This window comes from Meriones unguiculatus, chromosome 1 (genome assembly GCF_030254825.1).
Source record: "Meriones unguiculatus strain TT.TT164.6M chromosome 1, Bangor_MerUng_6.1, whole genome shotgun sequence".
NCBI classification, from domain to species: domain Eukaryota; kingdom Metazoa; phylum Chordata; class Mammalia; order Rodentia; family Muridae; genus Meriones; species Meriones unguiculatus.
In genome coordinates, this window is record NC_083349.1 from 94,936,722 (window position 1) to 94,959,274 (window position 22,553).

Genomic DNA, 22,553 nt, shown 5'->3' on the forward strand with positions numbered 1-22,553 from the left:
ATTACTTGTTCATCTAGCTTTGGGCATTCATCCAGAGTATATATGATTATACAGACTTTATCTTAACCCACAGATCAAAGTCACTGACAGCTTTCTATGCATATGGGTCTTGGAGCAAACCTAAGTGACCTTCATGTTGGTGATTACCCCAGGTAGAACTTCGTGAAATATTTTATACCATGTGATCTTTCTCACAGTAGAAGTAATTGACTGCAGGGTTTACAAAGTTGGGTCACTTATTCATAGGAAGTTTCTGTGACTAACCAAATGTAGCCTATCTCAGATCTTCTTGGCTGGTCTTCAGAGGATTACAAAATCCACTGGTGCTATTCAGGGCATCACTTTTGAGGAAGGAGGCAAGTTAATGTCTGTTTGCGTTTGCTCAGAAGTAAGTATAATCCCAAGGGTATGCACTGTGTAGTATTAAGTAAATAAAGCATTTGTCTGTAGTTTTAGGAGAGCTCTATTGTATGTCAGTTGAGGAGTCTGTGTTGACATTGCCTCCAGCAAAGCCGAAATCCCGGCTGATAAACCTTAAAGGTCATGGTTCTGTCGAGTCATTGATCGCAGGCTTTTATTTTAGAGAGTGTGGGGGAGTTGTTGCCTGTCCTCTTTTGCCCACACCACCAGCTGCATACAGTAACTGCTCAGGTTTACAGAGAAAGGAAAGATGCCCTGGGCTGTCAGGATGTGGTTTGCAGAGTTAGGTAAAGTGCAAGAGCCAGGTCCATTGCGATTGGCTTTTATGGACTTTTTTAATGTTTTATCTTTGTTACTTACTTTTATTTTACTTGATGTGCATTTGGTGTTTTCCCTGCATGTGTATCTGTGTGAGGATGTCATGTGTCCTGGAACTAGAGTTACAGATAGTTGTGAGTTGCCATGTGGGTGCAGGAAATTGAACCTGTGCCTCTGGGTGAGCAGTCAGTGCTCTTAACTACTGAGTCATCTCTCCAGCCACCCTTTTACAGGTGTTTTAACAAGGCTATCAGGTTGTGTTTAAGGAATCCTCTCCTAGGGAGGAGAGACACGACCATTATTAGGCTTAATGGGGTCACAAGTTGTAGGAGTCACATGAAGCATCTTCCTTTGTGAGGAAAGTTGTGTAGTCACTTTTTTCCCTTTTTTCCACTTCCCAGGCTGCCAGCCGCTCTTCTTCCAGGTGTGATAAAGTTGTTCTGTTGCTGCCACCGCATCATCATTTGTCTTATTTCAGTAGCTATAACTTCACTTTCCTCCTCTCACACCCCATTTGAAGAAGACTGTTCGTCTTGAAGGGCTATGTAGAAGAGGAACAAGTCATTCTTATAGAATGCTTCCACCTTTTCCTCCATGGCTGCTTTATTTAGGAAAAGTAAGCAGCAGCATCTAACAAGTGGACATCATCTTAACCACTAGAGCATTCAGATCATTGAACAGAATTAACTTTGAATCGTCTAGTTACCCCGGGGCTTAGGTACACAGTAGTTGTAGCACCTAAGGTGCCTGAAGCATCATGCCAGCAATGGTCAGAACAAAATCTCAAATTTTCAACCTAGGTCAGTGTCCTGGTTAGTTTATGTCAACTTGACACAACCTAGAGTCATCAGAAAGGAGGGAGCCTCAATTGAGAAAATGCCTTCTTAAGATCCAGCTGTAAGGCATTTTATAAATTAGTGATCAGTGAGGATCGTGGATGGTGCCATCCCTAGGCTGATGGTCCTGAGTTCTGTAAGAAAATAGACTGAAAAAGGCATGTGAGCTATCTAGTAAGCAGTACCCTTCCATGGCCTCTGCATCAGCTCCTGCCTCTAGGTTCCTGCCCTGCAATCCCTGGAACCCACATAATTGGAGGAAATAAAGAAAGGAAAAAGAAAGAAGATGGGGAAGGGGAATAAGAGGGAAAGGAGAGGCAGCAAGCCCTAAATGCTGAGATGGATCTGGATCATAGACTTGAGTGTGAAAGGCCGAACCATAAGTCTTTCAAAAAAAAATTTTTTTTTTTTTTTACTATAAGGAGGGCAAAAATTTCTTAGGTTGTAGGATACATGGACCACAGAAAGGAAAACTGATAAATTATTGGACTTAATCAAATATTTAAAAATTTTCTTATCTAAAGACATTAAGAAAGTAAGTTGACTCAGAATAGGAAATCGTATATGGTGTCTGTGTGTGTGTGTGTGTGTGTGTGTGTGTAGGAAAAAACACAACCTGTTTGCAAAATGGGTAAAACTATTTGAATAGAAGGTCACACATTGGCTAAAGCATAGAAAGATTGCTCAGCACCATTCGTCCATCAAGGGTATGTAACTCAAAAATCACAGATATCAAAGGTTGTCTAAAATGGAGAGAAGATAAAAGCCACTGCAAGCCATGGATACGGTGGAGGCCCACCAGAACCTTTACTTTATGTTATTGCAGTATGAAGTCATGGCGTAGAGTTGTTTGGAAAGCTACAGGTTTCCTAAAGAGTATGCAGATTTCATATCATTTATTCTCAGACATTAGCCCAAGAGAAATGAAAAATGTGATCAAGAAAAATCTTTTTTGAGGGTGTCAGGTTAGCAATTTTATTCAGAACTCCCCTCTTCCACATGAAAGGTACCCATGTCTGGCAACAGAATGAATTACAAACTTCTGTATTCATACAATGGAATTCTACTCAGGAGAAAAAGATTCACACTGCTGCTGTAGCCAGTATTGTGGACAAGTCTCAACAACTTTATGCCAAGTGAGAAAAGCAAGACAAAAAACTAGAAAAGGTACTACTACATTTTTGTGAAAGTTTAAAATAGACTAAACTAAACTGTGGTAACAGAAATCAATCAGTGGTTGCTTGGAGAGGCAGAGGCTGTCTAGGAAAGGAGCTTTATGGGAAATCGTGAGTCCTGACAGTAGTTGATCTGCATGTATGTGTGAGCTGACTGGCGTCATAGATCTGAGCAGTTTGCTGCCCGCAGAAATGCTGCTGCTTAACAAACTGTGACATGAGTCTTCATTAATAGTTACGTCTGGAGTTGAAGCAGTGATCAGGTTATGATTATTCCTTTAATAGTTAGGCCTTTACGTTCTTTAATGAGCAGGGTTTTTTTCCTAAATGCTTTCTTAAGTTTGAGCTTTTTGCCCTACTTTGCAATTTGACAACTATTTTTAGCACCTTCTCTGAGGTCAAGAGTACTTTCAATAGTTGGGCAGTGGTGGCACATGCCTTTAATCCCAGCACTAGGAAGGCAGAGGCAGGCAGATATCTGTGAGTTCAAGTCCAGCCTGGTCTACAGAGTGAATTTCAGGACAACCAGAGCTACACACAGAGAAACCCAGTCTTGAAAAACAAACAAACAAACAACAACAAAAGAGTAGTTTCTGTGAATATAGAAAGGGTAATCTTCCCTATAGGTGTAAGCTGGCATGGTCCCAATAGAAGCTCCCTTGCCAGGCCTATTCCCAAAGCACTGGTTCTTAGCCATTAGTCACCACGTTTTGCCATATACGTTTGGCAATGTTTGGAGGCACTGTCATCATCACAATTAGAGAGAAGGATCCTGTGCTACCGGCATCTAGTGGGTAGACACCTGTTGCCAACCATCCTGGAGCAAAGAGAGCATCCTCTACCCTAAAGGATTACTTGGTCCACAGTTACATGATGCCCAGGTTGGGAAACCTTATTCTAGGCCTATCCTTATCACTGAAGTTGAGTCAGTCCATCAGTTGTTGACTGACCTCATCGCTCAAATGAGTTATGCAAACCCGTCATGTTCACAGTCCGTATCTCTTCCCTGACTGAAGTTAATATCAAATATCTGTAAATGTATGTCATCTTAATTATGGAGATAAGCCCATGCATCAAAAGCACATTAAACTATGCATCATTTGTGTTGACTATTAAATGTAAGATGTAGGTTTTCTTTTTAACTATTTCATTAACTAGCTGTTTTCCTTTAAAAGGGGAAGGCAAGGGCTTTCTTATCAAATCAGAGCTTATAAAAGGTAATACTTTCTCTTTTATTTCTCCCTCCACAGAATGACAGGAAGAGAGTTTTTCTCTCGTTTCCCAGAACTGTATCCCTTTCTTCTCAAACAGTTGGAAACTGTAGCCAATACAGTGGACAGGTAAGGCGAGAATACACTGGATGAAGTGTAGTCACAATGGGAAGTATTTTATTACTCAGGATTTTAGACTGCACAGGGTGGCTCATGCTTGTAATCCCAGCCTCAGAGGATGGAGGGAGGATTGCCCCCAGTTTACGGCCAGCCTGGGTTACATAACCAGACCCTTCTCTAGAAAATAAGCACTGGGGGAGGAGGGGTGGTAAAGTGATGGGTTGGCAGCCGAGAGCACTGTAAGTCCAGTTCCAGGGAGCACTTCTTTCCTCTGTCCCGTGTAAGCACCAGTTACAATGCTGCCCAAAGATGTGCGCTCACGGTACACACCTGTACACATAAAATAAGATAATAAAATTAAAAACAAACACTGGAGTAGATGAGCTTACTCAGTGGGGTGAGGCACTCACTGCTGATCCCAGCAGCCTGAGCTTGATTGCCAAGACCTCTTGTGGAAGTAGAGAGCCAGCTCTTGAAAACTGTCCTCTGATTTCCACAAGTGTGTGTGTGCGCGCGCACACACACACACACACACACACACACACACACGAGAGAGAGAGAGAGAGAGAGAGAGAGAGAGAGAGAGAGAGAGAGACCCAGCCTCAAAAAAGAAAAACCAAATATCAAGCAAGGTGAAGGGGCTCATGAGGCTCCAGGATCTACTGGTAAGGTTCCCATGATTCTGTAAGGAGCCTTTCACCCATGCTTCCCTAAGCAACTATAATGAAATTCATGGGTCACCTAAAAAAAGCCATGGAAATAGAAGGTAGGAGGGCATGAAAGAGGTTGAGAAATTTCATATGAAACTATCCTATGAATACTTAATATAGCCTAATAAACACCATTTTTTCAGTTTTAATTTTGTTTATATCTGTCTGCATGTTAGTATAAGAGTGCACATGGGTGCCCGTGGAGGACAGAGGAAGTCATCAGATCACCTGCAGACATGGCTCAGTGATTAAGAGCACTTGCTGCTCTTTCAGAACTCAGGGTTCTGTTCCCACACCCATGTCAAGACAGCTTACAACTGCCTGTCATTCCCGTCCCTGGTAATCTAATAGCCTGTTCTGGTCTTCATGGTTATTTACACATGCACACAGACAGGTGCACATAAGAATTTTATGCCTTTAATCCTAGCGCTCAGGAGGCAAAGGCAGGTGGACTGCTGATTCCAAGGCCAGTCTGGTCTGCAGAGCAAGTACCAGAATAGCCAAGACTACACAGAAATCCTTTCTCAGGGAGATGAAAAAAGAAATTTACTTTTTAATAAAATGCTTGCCCTGCAAGCCTGAAAAGCTATGTTCAGTCCCCAATACCAATATAAAAAGCTTGTTGTAGTGGTGTGTGCACTTGTAATTCTAGTCCTGGGGATGCAGACATAGAGGACCATAGGGCTTGCTAGCTCGACAACCTAACCTCTTGGGTGAGCTCCAGGTCCCATTGAGAGATCCCATCTCAAAAGACAAGGTAGGGTTGGCAAGATGGCTGGAGCCTGATGACCTATCTTGTATGCCTCAAACCCACCTGAAAGTGGAAGGAGAATACCAACTCAGCAGTTGTCCTCTGCTCTCCACATGTATGTCATGGCATGTGTATCTCCTCTCCATCATGTGCACAATAATAATATTTTTTTAATTTATGTTTTAAAAGGACCAAGGTAGGCAGTTTCTGAGGATTGATATCCAAGGTTGACCACCTACACACACAAATTATTTCCTCCCCTTATTTTTTAAAATCTGTTAACATACTAAATTTATTTAATGGATTCTTATTATTTTGTATTACTGGCTGCTGCAGCTTCACACTGTGAAATTGCAGCAGTTGGCGAACTAATCTGGTCACCTGTGATCAGATGTTGGTCTACCTGAATAAAAATAACCAAGAATTTTGGAAGCATACAGCAGAGCCATTGTAAAGGGCTTTGCGTCTCCCTGGGGTGGAGAGAAATGCTCTCATTTCTTTTCACTCTTACTCTATAGCTGACAGTAGAATTTTCACTATGGACATCTTAGAACATCCACCTTTATTTTATTTTTTTCTTTTCATCAGACTTTGTATTGGTGTAAGTGCATATAAACTGTAATGGGAAGAGGTGATTAGATCAATTAAATTTACTTTTGTCATGATACATTTCCTTTAGTTCCGAGTTTGGCAGGTAGAATCTTCTTGCTTTCTCAAATCCACCACACTGGAAAGCGTCATATTTCCTGCCCTGGACAGCACGGTCTGCTGAGACTAACTGGCTTTAGAGGAAGATTGTTGCAGAAGCCTTGCCTTGCCAGAGACTTCTCCTGGAGCACATTAAAGTGGAGGAGAAAGAAGTGACAAGATGTGTTTGAAAGCAGTGCCTGGCTTCTTCAGGGAAATATTTTACCTGTGAACTTTACCTTCCTTTCAGTGAGCCAAGGGAGCCTGACCGCCACCCCAGCATGTTCCTCTTACTCCTGGTGCTGGAGAGACTCTACCCGTCTCCGATGGATGGCACTTCATCTGCACTCAGCTTGGCCCCTTTTGTGCCTTTCATTATCAGGTAGTGTCGTGTTGTGGGGAACTCGAGGAGAGTGCTTTATCATGTTCTTATTTGGAGAATTATAGTCAGTATATTGTCTTAGGGAGCCATTGTGTGAAAGCAGGTTGGTAAAACTTTCTGCCATGGTTCCTGACTGGTCTTCAGTGATTTGGAGGAAGGGGCTAATCCTGTGGGTGTGGGAACTAGCACTACCGTGTTGGTAGTGTTTTTCTTGGAGACCTGCAGGTGGCTGTGTGGTGCTGACCGGAGACAACCCTTCAGAAAACACCGCCTATGGTTTGCATTGTATGGTATTGGGCCAGCCAACACAGGTAGGATGCGCAGGCTTGATCACAGCACCTATTCCCTGTCCTGTGGTCTAAAAGGTCAGGATATCTGGCTTCTCACCTGGAGGACTCAGAGCATCCAGGACCTGGCACACCTGTGACGGTGCCACATAGCCCACGGTCCCACTTAACCTTCTCTTTTAAACTTGGGGTGCCTAAAAGATCCAAAGTGCATGTAGACACATACCAGGTACAGGTGACCCTGCTATGGAACATGTCACCAAAGGCTCTGTTACCTCTTTTGAGGTGTCTGTCACCTTCTGATCACTCTTGAATTTTAAGTACCTTAACGTGCAGCCTCTAAAACGCATTTAGCAGCTCTCATATTATTAACAGCTTTTATCCTACTTCTTCTTGACTAATTGGTGCCTTTAATGTATCTACCAAAAATTGAAGTGGACTTGGTGAAGCAGTATAAGAACACAAACTTGAGAGAGTGTGTTTATTATTTGTGTGGCACTCGGGTTCCGCTTCCTGGTCTCACATAGCTGACTTACGCATTTCCATGTGAGAAAACATTAAACACAAGATTCTGACGTGTGATCGCTGCGGCCATGTGTTTGCTGCGGCCATGTGTTTGCCACCAAGCCTGGGGCTGTGGCTGTGTTATCTTTGATCACAGAGATGACTCACTTAGACTGGTTTTTGTTTCCTGATGTACAAAGTTACAGTCTACCTCATCCAGCACTTGGTGATTCATCTTAGAAATTTGGGTGGTAGATTTTACTTTCAAGAGCCTTAAAAGTGTTTTCTTTTATGACCACTTGCGTGTAAGGGGGAGGGGGCAATGGCTAAGCAATGATTTCAGAAAGTTGATACAGGGGGGAAGGTACAAGCGGAGAATCAGTATGATTACAAGTCAAGACGTGCTGCGGACCCTCGTCGTCAGTGTTGAGAGCATCACTTTGCAGAGGCTTTCACTAAACATCCTGTTAGCTCTTGCTCCTAGAAGCAGGAAGTTGCTGCATTGAAAATATCCTTCCAACTGGACCTACACACATATATATAATCTGAGTTTATGCTGTATTGAGAGATATTCAAAGATTACCGTAATATAGAATATATAGTAATACATTATACATTTATATGTTACTCTGAAACCAGATTATAGAGAGCAGTAAAATCCTTAGTGAGTGTGTGTTGTTGACATAGGCATCCCCATATCAATGACACCAGTACCTCAGACCCATGGGAATGGCAAACTTTACCTGTGTGAGGCTCAGTGATGGCAAAGCCTTCCTCTTGCCGTCGTGGGGATGGTGACAGTGTTTGCAGAAAATGTTCACAGTTGCTCCCCATCACCCTTGTGAGCCTGAGCCTAAACATTGCTCCCCTCCAAAGAAAGACTGCTCCCACCGAGATGAGCTAAGCCTGCCTCCTTTTCCAGGTGTATGTAATAACCCTGCCTCCTCTTTCAGCTAGCTCTGTGGAACACAGGAGTCTTTCAGTTCCCTTTCACCAGCAAGTTTCAAGCTTCCACTGAGAAAGTATAGGAAACCACCTAATAGCATCCTAGAACCATGAGTGTGGAGTCTTTGACAGAGCAAAGGCCCGGACTGAAGAGACCTGATTCTATGTGTGCCCTGCTACTTCTAGTTGTGACACTTGTTCAGAGCATTTTTTTCTGTGCTGGACTAATGTGCACTCACTGTGGGATAAATGCCTCCTCCTGCTATAAACCTGGGAGCTCAGCACCTCACTGACTGGGGGGAATCTCCTCCCTGCACTTCACTCTTCAGGGGACCACTTGTAAAATACCCCTCTCTCCCTCAGCAGCCCCTTCTCCCAGCTTATTTTAAATTAATTTCAGTACCTATCTTCTGAAATCAGTTTACTCATTTTTCTTATTTTTTTAAGTGAAATCTGCTTGCTTGTTTTCTCTGACAAATACTAAACACAACTAACAAATATGTACTTATAGAAATCATGCATAGAGACTTATGTGGGGGACATCTCACGTTGCGATATGAACATCTAGTCAACAGTCAAAGAATAGGGAAGTGCATGTTTCATGTATTTAAAAATCTTTCATGGAGGGCTGGAGAGATGGCTCAGAGGTTAAGAGCACTGACAGTTCTTCCAAACGGTCTGAATTAAATTCCCAGCAACCACAAAAAAACCATCTGTAATGAAATCTGGTGCCCTCTTCTGGTCTGCATGGCACCCATGCAGACAGAATACTGTATACATAATTAATACATAAATAAATCTTTTAAAAAAAATCTTTCATGGAACCTTAGCATTGCACCAGTCTTATTAAAAAGGAAGGTGGAAATAGAAAAACTTAAGAGTTGGTCCTAGTAAGCTTTGGGAAATAATATTGACTCTGGTCTTGTTTCCCTTGAATTCATAACACGGATGATCCTGTTGCACCTTCTCCAGGTTTTAAAGCAAAGCAGCTTTTCTTCTATGCTGGGCTATTGTGGCTCTTACAGGAAGTAGTAATGTGTTTCTATTTCATTTGAGAGTCTTGTGCCAGGATCTCTCCTTTAGTCTATACATTACATTGCTTTTGTTTTTTGTTTGCTGTTTGTTTGTTTGTGATTTTATTTTATTTTATTTTATTGTTTTGGGATGGGTTCTCATTCTGCCCAGACTTTCCCAAACTCAGTGGGTAGCCAGAGATGACCTTGAACTTCTGATCCTCTTGCCTCTACTTCCCAAGCACCCAAATAATAGGCATGTGCCTATTTTATGCCAAAATTATGCAGTGCTTGGGATTGAACTCAGGACTTCCAGCTGAAGTACATGCCATGTATCCATACATATTATTTGTACCTGCTCTGACTCCCAGAATCCTTTTAGATAAGTAGAGGGCAATATTTCCTTTCTAGAGACAAAAGAGGCAAGCAGAGTGGCTCCAGCACTCCATCGTAGAAGTCTTCACCTGCTCCCTCTCTTGTGTCCTCAGCTCTGATTGCTTCCCTCTTTCCAACGTGCAGAGCACTCTTTCCTTGTCATTCCTCACTATTGTACTGTACTGTAATGCTCAGTGTTTGCTCCTCAGCTTAATCTGCAATCTGCTTCCATGCTGAGAAACTACAACCATGTTGTCTTGTGGTACTTTGCCCTCCTAGTCCAAATTTGGGCACCGAGTTAAATTGAGTAATGTAAAAATGAAACTAGCTTGAAGTCAAAACTTTGGGTGTGAGCAGATCTGTGTATCTTTGAAGTACTTAAGGCCTTCCGGTCCTGTATTACTGGAGCCACAGGTCATAGTCTATATAGAAAGGAGCCTCAGCTGGATTCCATGTTTTACCTGGGCTTTGAGGAGTCCTCTGTTCTAATCTGTGCTTTGACATTTGCTTATATTCTGATTTGTTTCCCTTTCAAACAAGTTTCAATCAAGTTAATCTCTTGGACTGAATGTTATGTTGGTCCTCTATGGCTTCATGAGCCTTGATCTTCCTAGATTACAAACTCCTTTCTTGCTGTCCTTTACAGAACCCTGTAAAAGTCTGCCTTGTAGTACCCTGCTACAGGATATAGGGACATAGGAGAAAAGCCTAAATAGATAAGGATAGAAGAAGCAGCAAGGTACTGGCTTTTTGTTGAAACTCATGCAGCTATAATGAAGCCAGACATGGAAAGGGGAGCCCTCCATACTAACATGACAAGACTAGAGAGCCTCAGTGTAATGGGGTTAAAATGTCCTGCTTACAGTAGTGCTCCTGGGGTTATGTGTTAAGGGTTTCTAGAGAGAGGAAGAGGTTAATAGTCTAAGATAGGAGAAGAATAGAAAAAGATACTTTTACGGCCGGACATGGTGGCACCACGCCTTTAATCCTAGAACTTGGTAGGCAGAGGCAGGAGAATCTCTTGTTAGTTTGAGGCCAACCGTCTACATAGAAAGTTCCAGGACAGCCAGGACTACATAGAGATACTTTGTTTCTCTTGTCTTCAAAGAAAAAAAATTAAAAATTGGTCTATAATAACTGTAGGTAGTTGATTTTCAGGGTAGCAGTGTCTCTTCAGTACACAGGTAAAGTGTGTGGCACTTGTCGGCATAAGTGCATCACCTCAGACATTTGTCATTTCATGGATTGAGAACGTTCAGACTGTGAAAGAGCAAGCGTCTTTTTAGCACTTGTTTTGGCATGCCTGTGCCAGTAAATGGAAAGGAAAACCCTGAAGCCAGATGAAGGTGGGGTTCTAGGGAGAGTGCGCTGTGTTCTGTGAGTGAGAGCATGTCCTGGGACTCAATAGATGTCGGACTCAGTTCAAAAGTCAGCTCAGAATCATACCAGCAATTTGGTGGCCATGAGACATGGAAATGTTGTGCCAGCAGCCTTCAAAGGAGTCTTCAAAAGCAAGGGGAAAGCATATTTTTCAATGACCACATAGTTGTATTGATATCAGTGATTCCAGCTGGCTCGTTAAATGTGTCACTCATAAGTGCTCTGTGCTTTATTTGCTGAGAACAGCCAGGATTCCCTAAGAGTAAGTCATGTCTGAGTCACCTCATTGCCTGATGGCGTTTCTAGGCTGGGATGTGCAGCTACAGTCAGCGCTTGCCTTAGTTAAGTGAAAACAGGCTCAGCTGTGACTGCAAATGCAAGGTCTTTAGGGCTGAGAGTACCAAATGCAAACCCAGGCTCACACCGTTACCTCAGTGTGGCTTGGGGGATGGGGCAATTGTAAAGCCATGAACTCGGAGCTGAAATTTTATTTATGATGTGTATTTTCTTTTTTAATGCTGGCACTAGGCAAATAGTTGACTGTTATATTAGTCCCTATACTCTTTTTTTGTTGTTTATTTTGTTTATGTGTGTGTGGTATAGCCCATGATTAAAAATAGACTAGCAAATTAACTCATCAGGTAAAGGTCTTTGCCACCAAGCCTAACAGATGACCTGAGTTCAATCCTTGGGACCCTTATAGTAAAAGGTTAAGTACTTTTTAAATATATATCCCAGGTAACCTTAGAAAACTGTATTGCTGGCTTGAGACTGGATATATGTACCATGTTTGGATTTTTAAGCTAAAATTACATCTATAAAATGTAGTATGTGAACATCTCAGGGAGCAGTTTCAGTGAATATTGGAGCAGTGTGATGCACTGACGCTCTCAGAGAGCAGAGCTTTGCTATCGTCCTCCTCAACTCCGTGGGTCAGGCTAGGCTAAATGATTCCGTTTATTGTTCTGTTCTGAGATTCCATTTTAAGAGGGTCATTGGTAGGCTAATATTTATCTGGGGCAGCAACCACCATGTGAAGGAAGCGCGACATCCGGAAGCAGTTAGACTGGGGAAGACTGGGTAGAGGCAACATGGTAAGGCTCTTTACGTACTGGAGAGGCTGCCATATGGCAGAAGGCACATCATTTGTCATTTTCCCTCCCAGTGGGAAAGTACGAGAGATGGCAACTCTTAAGACAAAGAAGAGTTTTGTGAAAGGCAGTGTTCTCCATCAAAGGCATGAGTAGACTTCCTCGTACTGGCTTGCCCAGCAATGAAAGTGTTTGAGGAAAACTGATCATATGTTGGCCATATTTCCCAAAGGCTCTCTGTGGTGCATCTGAGGTTGAGCAGGATGACTGTCAAGGCATCTGTTTGGGATGTCTTATTTCAGAATACCAAATATCTTAGCCACAGTTCCCAAGTGGTGGTAAGTGATATGATGAGCCTTTTTCTAAATGTCTCACACCTATTTGTATGTTTTTATAGGCTCCTCAGTCTTACCAGAGAAAGAACTGGGGAGCATCTTGGCATGGCCCAAAAGGTTGTGGTAGTCTACTCCTAAATGATGCCCTCTACAAATTAATCCACTTAAATTAATCCACTAAGTAACTTCTGTAACTTTGTTCAGCATGGTTCTGAAAACACTCTTTTTGCCTGTGTGTTATGTTTGAAAAGCATTCCTTATTGATTTAATTATCTTTCTATCTGGTTTCTGTATTTTCTTCCATTCCAGATGCTGGCTTAAGTTGCATTTGTTTTCAGACAAATACAAGAAAGATTTGAGTCTTGAGAAGTCAAGAGGTGGCTTTTTTGAAATGACTGGAATAAATAACTGTTCGTTGTCCTAGTTCTCAAAGGGTCTTAGATGCCTGGGGAGAGTAACTGGAATCCCTAAGTCTTGCCCACTGCTTGCAGGAACACCAGAAAATTGGGTCTTCCTGGAACTGCAAATGAAGAATTTCTTTTCCCTGGCCCTCCTGTGGTTATCACTGATCTCACAGAGCCTTGGGGACAAAGACTGCCTGTATCCTAATCTGCTGACAGTTGGGTTAACAAGGAACCTGTTGCCCCATCAGTCTAGAACTCTCTCCTTGGTTTTGCTGGTGTGACTAACTATAGACCCCGGATCAGGCTTTGGACAAGATGGCAAAGTACAGAGATTTACTTCTGCCCAGGGAGTTTTCAGCAACTCCTTTTCCCTTTTGTCTTTAAGCCAGACTGGCGCCCACTCCTCTCTTTGTCAGGGTTGGCTCGCTGAGCTAATTGTGATGCAGAGATGTACATGTGAAATAACACCCTGAGACTCGGAGTGACAGCAGTCTGGAGGCCTGGGAGCAGAGATGAGGAGGCTAGCTGATGCTGTGATACCCTGTCTTACCTCCTTCTCCCCACGTAGCTCTTTTGGGAGCTGTGTTCATGCTCTTCCTAGTTTCCAGATTCTACCCAGGACTAGTTGAAGTTGAGTATGTGGGATAAAACCATGTTTTCAATGTTGTGTGCCACCCCCTAAGTTCTGGCATTTAAGGGGGGGGCATTCATTGATTTTTCTCTCTTAGTCCCTAGAGCAGGGCCTGGCCAACTCAGTGTGGGGTGCCGGATCTCTTTAAAACTTTTTTTCCAAGTATGTTTTTGAGCAAGAGGAATGAGGAGTTCACCTCTTATGGAATGCATTGACAAAGCAAGCTAGAAAAACAAAACTTGTAGGGACCAGCTTTTCTTCAGTGTTATCTGTTACTTCAACAGGCCAGTTCAGGTCATGTTAGAACAAGTGATTAGATCTGCAAACAGTCTCATTCTTAGGTGAAAATTCTGACAATGATGATAATCCATGGCCTACTGATGTCATCTGCTTGAAAAGCTAGAATCCAATCAGTTGATTGTTTAGCCAACTACTTGCTAAATATTTGTTGTATATCTAGCTTGTGTTGAGTTGTGGGTAAGCTGGGAAGAAAGAAGTCTTAGAGTTTGCTGTAGGGCCAGTGAGATAAAGTGCAGGCTTGTATCCCTGACATCATGTGTACATTAATCACTTTGCTATATGATACATGCCCTAAGGACTGAGGCTAGTGACTTGCAGAAATCCAGCAGGGTTTCCCAAGTAAGTAGCAGGACAGGAAAATATCTCAGGGAAATTCAGGCTGTCATTTTGGGGACTTCTAGAAGGAATACACCGTGATCTCAAGCAAGACCAAAATGAAGCTTCCCACTCTGCAGCAGTGGGACCCAGTAAGGCCAAGGAGCTAGGATAGCTCTACATTTATAACTCAGAAGTGACTTTAGAGCATTGCTTCTACTTGAACTAAGAGTGACCCAGGAAATGGAGAGACAATGGTTTGCAGTTTTAACAGGAGAAAACACTGATCACAAATCTCTGTTAACTTTAGAAAAGAATAATATTTGCTCCAGAGGCTATACTTTTTAATTCACTAACACTACACATTTAAGAATACTTTAATAATTTTTTTTCCATATGAAGGTTTTATTTTCCTGGTCTTAAGTACTTCCTTAAAAAATTTGCCAAGGTACTCGTGGATATTTTCATGCTAACTTGAAGGGCTGCAAAGCACCAAGCCCTGTGCACACAGTTACCCATGTAAGGGAACATTTTTTATCAAAATTTTTCCTTTTCTACCTTCACACAGAAAGTATGAGCTAGGAAACAGAGCAGCAAGTAAATATGAGGTGTAGTAGTATAGTAAGTGATCTGTGTTTTGGTTATCTTTCTCTGGCCCCTGGCTGATGTTGGCCATCTCTCTTGCACATACTCTCTTTCCCTCCCTCCCTTTTTTCCTCTCTCTTTCCCTCTCTTCTTTCTTTTCTCCCTCTCTTTGGGCTTTGACTCTTACTTTACTACTGTAGTCTCCTGTTATTCTTAGGGATATATTCCTAGATCCCCCAGGAGATGCCTGAAACCACAGTTACTATTGAATCCTGCACTGTATTTGTTCCCATAAATGCAGACATGTACACTGAAGATTTAACTTTGTGTTTGATGCACAATCTCAAAACCTCCATGAATCCCCCACTTCCTGGTCCAGTTTCACGGATAGGAAACTTATCTCAACTGTAAATGTTAGGTTTGGAACCCAGTTTTTCCTCTTTTTCTAATGGATAGCTTTCGCTTTTTCTCTTAGAGTATGTTGGTGTTATGACCGCTCCTTGGCAGGTCTGAATCACCAGTTTTTATGATTTGGGCCATTATTCAGTAAAACCCAACCACTGTTTCTCTGCAGCAGGCAGTCTAATAAGTGAGATAGCTAAGTTCCTTCCAGGTGGGTGGCATATGCACTAAGGATTGGCCAAGCAAAGAGATGGGTCATGTTTTGAGCTGGATACTGGGGCAACATGAGATTTCATCTCTTTACTCAAAATGCTATATAAGTTAAAGCTTATGAATTGTTTTTTCCTGGAATTTTCTAAGTAGTACTTTCAGGCCACAGGTATGAAACCATGGAAGGCAGACCTCAAGATAAGTAGGGACAGCAGTATCTCGAGTCTTGCCTAAGCAGCTGCTTTAGTCATGTTAGTGTACAAAGAGCACTGAGACTTAGATGCTTTTGCCTGCTCTTCCCTATCTTCTCCATTGACATTGGCATCTATTCTCCACCTCCTTCTAAACCAGGCATAGACATCTTCATGTTCTTGTCTCACTTGGTTTAGTGAGCACCCATCACCACCACCCCATTTATTTACTACTGAGATCCTACTATATTCTTGTCTAACTCATTATTACCACTTTGATCACTTTGTGTTTACAAGAGATATTAGAGACCACAGGTGCCTCCCCACAGAAAAGTTCACTCCCCCGTCCAAAGCTGTCTTGTGTTCTGTGATGATTCTGAGAAAACGTTCTATGATCGTAGTCCCATACTTCATGCCCCGTCCCATTCATTTCTTTAAACACTACAGCCCAGCTCCTTCCCACCACTGCACTGAAACTGTATCTGGTTTCCAAAGCTCCTGAAAGCTTTGCAGCAGTCTCTGATTTTACCCTGAACTTGCAGGCTCCCTCCTCCAGAGCAGTAGGTGCAGTAGCTTCCTTGAGCCCTTGTTTCTGCTCTTCACATTCCTCCCTATTCCACCTTCCTGCTGTTCTGAAAACACTGTCTACTTTTTTATCCTGCCCTCAAACGCCCCCCCCCCCCCCGACTCCCTTGCACTTCCTGGGGTTGCCAGAGGCCTGTGATCCCAGAGACTTTCTTTGAACAGCCATTGCTCTGCCTATCCCACAGATATCCAGAGGTCAGCACTTTCAAGTGCATCTGCACACCGTGGGCTGAGCAGCCCTCTCTTAGGATCTAGTCCAGTATCTGCTGTCATACTTTGTCACACTCCACCTCCACAGGCAACATAACAGGTTTCGGGGATCTGACTGTGTTCACACATGCTCACTAACAGGAGCATTGCTCCAAAACAAATTCCTGGCTTCTGAAAGCCTTGCAGTAAGTTTGAAATGCTTTGCTCTTTTTCATTACATTGATTAATATCAGTGTGCAGTAGCAAGTAGCAGCACTTTGTGACAGGCCCAGGAGAAATAAGTCTAACGTATCTATGGTCGGTGACTGTTTCAGGAGTCAGGCATTAGTTCATTTATTTACTCAACAGAAATAACCGACAATACTGAGAAACTCAAATAGGAGGGAGACCTGGACAGGGTTTTTGTCATTTGCAGTATCTTGTGCTATGATGCTTCTTGTCTCTGTCCTTTTTGTTTTGATTTTTTTCTCTTAATTAGTGATAAATGATAATTAGCAGATGTTTATGGTAGAGTCGGACCTTCCCCATGTTACCCTATTTAATCATCAAGACAACAGTTTGCTGTTGCTGTTACTATCATCTAAAGGGGAGGCATGGAGATACACCCTAGGTCATATTGCTAGTGTAGGCTAGGCCTGGGTTTGAGCCCAGGTGGCCTGGCTCCAGAGCTCATTTGCTTTGGGTTTCCTAGTTCCTCACCCAACAGCGGGTTTTCCCACCTACCTATTTCTGATGCTCTCTCTGTGAAACATGACAAGCTAGTTCTCAGTGTGCCAAAGGTAACCTACACTTTTATCTAACAGTTGTTTGGGCTTGTCTTGTTTTCTTGGATGTTTCTCCTTTGGGGCATGGCATTGGCAATGGTCTCATTTTCCAATCTGAAATCAGCACTAAAGGAAGAAAAAATTTGCAGCTAAGCCCACGTGCTTGTGACATAAAACTGGCTTAGCCAAAGTTCTGAGATCCTTGAGAAACACTGCAACTTTCTTACAAAAGAAAATTTCTTTGTTATGGTCGCTCAGGGCATTGCCCACTTGCAAGTGTTTTAGTAAAGAACAAGTGTGTCTTGGGTCCTGGTTAGATGCATAAAGTCCTTAATGAGATTATTTATGGGCTGCTATTTATGCATGCTTCCAAAACTTAGAAAAGTTTCCCCAGACTCTAGTGTGTTATCTTGAGTTTCCACGTTAAAACTTTATATAATTTTGGGAGGATTTTGGGGTTGCTGAGAATGAAAGAAAATCAATAGTGACATTGCATTTATCTAAGGATTTGAAGTTTACAAAGTACTCTTATACATACTTTATGAGTATATATATATATGTGTGTATATATATATATATATACACTCATATACATGAAACCATCGTTTATCTTTACTGACTCAGAACAGAATCGCATGGTTATCAGTACACATTCTGATGTTTTAGGTGCACTTGTTTCCTTATCTGACACTCCTAAACCTACTCAGGAAAAGGCCAGTGTGGATGAACAGGGTGTTTAAACGGGTTGCATTATATCCAGGTCCACATAGGGACCTCAGATAATGATCTTAACGGGCCTTAACAGTAGCAACTGAATAATGTAAAGCCTGGGAAATGGGTTAAAATCCCCTCTTCTTGTAAGTTTTATCTTTGTTATGTACTGAGTCCCATTTCTATCCTCCATTGGCTGAATCCAGTGCAGTCTGAATAATCACAAAAGCAGTCTGGTGCCACCCCCAAGGGTCATCTGGTGCTCATCCACACAACATCTGGAGCAGCAGCAGGAGGCTGTTGTGTATCTAGAAGGCACTACCCTGTAAGCAGCTCCATGCAGTTTTGATCACTGCAGCTGTACTGGAAAAGGCTGTCTGTTCTGGTACAAACCATGGAAATATATCCACATAGACAAGAAAAAGCTGAGTTGTTACTGAAAGATGTGTCACACAGACAAGAAAATAATTTACAAACAGTGAGCAGGAAATATTTTCAAAACCCTAAGAGAGTCCTTTGATTGTCTTTGTGGATGATGGATGCGCGGTATTAGCTTGTTTCTTTTTGGACTGTCTGTTCATTTTTCCCCTATAAGAATCATTATTTCCAGCCAGGCATGGTGGTGCACACCTATAAGCCCAGCACTCAGGGAGGCAGAGGCAGGCAGATAGCTGTGAATTCAAGGCCATCCTGGTCTACAAAGTGGGTAGACAGCCAAGACTACACTGAGAAACCCTGTCTTGAAAAACAAACAAAACAAAAACATTTTCTACAAAACCAGAATTCAAGGTTTGGCCTCATTTGAATGTGTTTAAAATAATAAAAAACCAAAATTAAGTTGATACTAATTATAACCCATATAATTCTAATTAAGAGAAACTTTTAAAGAAATGGAATTCTTGCTATGTGTGGTAGTATGTGGTAGTATCCCAGTGCTTGGGAGACAGAGGCAGCAAGGCTACATAGGGAGTTTTAGACTAGCTGGTTTACATAGTGAGACCCTGTCTCTGAGGGGGTACTGGCTAGAGAGGGATTCACATTCTGCTAGCTGGTTGATTGTCCCTAAAGTGGTAGCCTTAGAATGTCATGATCTGATAGAATCCTCCATTGTAAACCAGCTCCTAGAGCAGCTTCTTTGCCCTTCTTCCCTAAAGCACTGATGTCATGATACTGGATATGAATTTATAGGACTTCATGGGATTGCACACAGCCTGTCAAAGGTAGCTGGTGTCATTGAGCAGTTATGCTCTGGTTTGGAAGCCCCAGGCTGTGGATTCTATATTCCTGAATTCTAAGTAAGATGGGTAATCCAAAGCCCTGTATTATTTGGAATCCTCCCAACAACCAGTCCATGGAGTGACCTGAGTTTGGGGGACAGTACAAGAACACTCTGCTGCTAGCTACTTATTATGCCTGTAATCATCCTGGTTCCTTTAGGAGTGGTGCTACTAGGCACGCCACTAAGCTGCTGCAGACCCTAACGAGGACCAACGAGGGTGGCGGACACCTGTAAAAAGTTACATTAGTGTTCTTAAGCAGTGCCCACAGCACCTAGTATTCTTAGATGCCACTGTCATCTTGGGCTGCAGGCTCTCGCCTCCTTCCTGTAGTGTGTGGTTTTGAGCCCTTATTAAATAGTGAGAGACAGGCGGCACTTAGCCACAGTGCAAGTTAGCTTAGAGTTTTGACTTTAACAGAAGGCAGTTAGAAGACATTGGCGGAAGATTCAGAATGCAGAAAAAGAAAGCATGTTGTCATTGTCACACCTGTGGTCTGGTAGAGGACCACCATGCCTTTTTCCCCACCAGAACTGCCTCCCATACTTTCAGTGACATCCTATTTTCCATTTACCTCTCTCTTGTCAGGGAAATCACTGGAGGTCTTTTTACAGCTCCGACTCTTCCTTACCCTTCAGAGATGTAGTTCTACTTCCTTTTCAAGATGAAAGCATGTCTTTGTCCCTCCCCAAATAGTTCCAGGCAGCAGAATCCACTGAATCCTTGCAGATAAAAGACCTTGCTGATCAAGTGCCAGATTGTTATCAGAGAAGCAAGTGAGGGAGTCAAGTCTACCGTTAATTACCTCCTTACAGCTTTGTTTATATCCTGTTCATTCGGGGCATGTTTTTCTTGGACAGTTTCTTGTCTGTGCTCTGAACTGCAGTCTGAAGTTTGTAAAACTCCCAAAGGTCAGGGAATAGTGGGTTCCTTCTTTTCAAAAAGGCCTAATGGCAAGGAAGAGAAGATCAAAGTTTCTATCTTCCATCTGAAAAGAAAGGGACAAATGCTTGGTTTGGATGCTTAGTTCTTCACCTCAAGTAGACGGACTCCAGTGTGCTTTGGTTCTGAATAGTTAGCCATGAGGTTGCTTGGAAATAGAATAGCATTTCTGTCTAAAGCCATGAATATCAAGCAGTGACAAATTGGGTATCTAGACATTGAGGCCAGAGGCCAGTTGAATCTAAAATAAAACTACCTGGTAAATATAGTTGACAGCATATTTGATCCCCTTCATTGAGAAATGGCTGGGCTCGGGGTGGTGATGTGTGCCCTATGTCCCAGCACTTTCCAGTCAAAGGCAGATGGATCTTTGAGTTTGATGCCAGCATGGTACATAGTATGTGCCAGGCTACTTAGCACTACACAGTGAGATGGCTACAATGATAAATTTTATGGCTTGGGTATTCAACCACAAATAAGCAGTCCCTGCTTCTGGAGAGTAGGAAATACAGTGTGATAGGGCTTTATGGCTGCCTTATTATGAATGTGACTACTGTTCCATATAAAGAATTGTCAGCCTTTTAAGAACTATGAATACTGAACATGTTAAGGAGCCCAAGGAGTGAAGAGACTATCTTGCTACTATAACATTAGATCAGTGTTTCTCAACCTTCCTAACGCTTCATTCAACCATTTAATACAGTTCATCTTATTGTAGTGACCCCTCAACCATGAAATTATTTTCATTGCTATTTCACAACTCTAATTTTGATGTTTTAAATCATAATATAAGTATTTTTGGAGCAAGAAGGGGCTATGACCAACAGGTTGAGAACCTTTGTATTAGATGAATTAAGAAGTTTGGGGTTGGAAGAGCCTATTCTTTCTTTAAATGATTGTTTAAACCATGGTAGCCTCTGTCCTACAGAAAAACCAAGGGAGAGAGAACTTACTAAGTTTTCTCAAGTGTTCTCTGTCCGCATGGTTGGAAGAGCAGTGTCCATTGCTCTGATTATGAAAGAGAGGCAGTGACATGATTCATTCTTTCTGGGGTCCTGGCAACTATTTAAGTGACCAAACACATTTCTTTACTATTATTAAATGAAATCTGAATCTGACCTTATGTTGTTATGTCTTGTTATGTTCTGTCTATACCCAAACTTATCTTTGTTAATAAGAGACAACTGCAAACTAATTCAACCAGGCCCATCTCAGCTTTACTAGTGTCAAGGGCCTCTGAGGACTAGACATATTTTTCAGACCAAAAAAATTTTCAAACCCTGTAAACGTATTATCTGATGATACAGGTATAATATAAATTTTAGGAAGGGAGGAAGGAAAGAAAGAATAGACTCATAATTCTAAATAATGAAGCACTTGATTGCTTTAACCTTAAAAACAACTTTTCCCTTTGAAGCAGGGTCTTACTATATAGCCTTGACTGGTCTGGAACCACCATGCCCATTGGAAACCTTGTATTTTACACTATAACCAAAAGATAACTCCATGAATGTGTTTCTTATTCTTGCCCCTGGTCCCTGTCATCGTTTGAAGACAACCAAGTGGTCACTGGGACTTTAGCACTATCTTTCCCATATTTAAATTTAGTATGTTCCTAAGAGAGCCTAGAAGACGTTAGAGACTCAGAAAGAAGCCGAATACGTGTGTGCACTCTCACATGTGCACTTGTTTCCTGCCTCCTCGTTGAGTGCTGGGTTACAGGTGTGTGCCATCACAGAGGCTCAAAGAATGTGTTCTGTGAATAGCGTGATTGGTTAAGACAGTCTGATATAGATGGTGCTCCTTTAAAAAAGGGGGGACTAATAGTTTTCTCAGAGTAACTAATGGGAAAGTAAAGTACTTGGAAGTGCATGAGAGAGTAAGTAGAGAGGATTCTGTGCCTTTTAGGAACAGGTGATATAGATTGTAAACAAATGGTGCCAAATTCCAGCAGCTAATGTAGCCAAAGCCATTGAAATCTATTGATGAGATCATGAAAATGAGTAGAAGTGATCCAACTTGTTTTGTTTTCTTTTGAAATGTTATATTTATTAGGCTTTTGTACCCAAAGCTAAGCAGTGTTGGGTTTCACACTTAGTACTTTATGTTTAATCCGTGGTTAAAGGTTATTTCCTTGGCAGAACTGTAAATGACTCAGACATTCTACACTGATTCTATTTTATTTATTTTTGATAGGCAAAGAAGAAAGCTAGCAAATAAATGATGGTGTATTGAAGCTATCCTTATTGAACTGAAATAGATATGGTATTGTTTTAAGAACTTGTTTTTGTTTACATTCATGTGTATGTCTTCTGCAGAGACTTATTAAAATACCTCTTATTGAAACTAGCAGCGGGATGTTTTTCCAGTGCTTTATGGTCTAAGCTACCTGGATATTTTGGGGGTTATGACCAGTATTTTTTCATTGACATGTTCCCCCATCTTAAAACACAATCACCATGAAATTAATGTATTAAGCCAAGGTC

At 42.0% G+C, this 22,553-nt stretch overlaps 1 protein-coding gene across 1 annotated transcript in view; it reads left to right on the forward strand.

The window, feature by feature from the left end:
* Positions 1-22,553, forward strand: part of Thada (THADA armadillo repeat containing) — a 294,790-nt gene that overhangs the window by 123,520 nt on the left and 148,717 nt on the right. The window contains exons 27-28 of the mRNA XM_021652847.2: positions 4,000-4,089; positions 6,479-6,610. Coding sequence (XP_021508522.1) covers positions 4,000-4,089; positions 6,479-6,610 — 222 coding nt within the window. The remainder of the gene's footprint in view (positions 1-3,999; positions 4,090-6,478; positions 6,611-22,553) is intronic.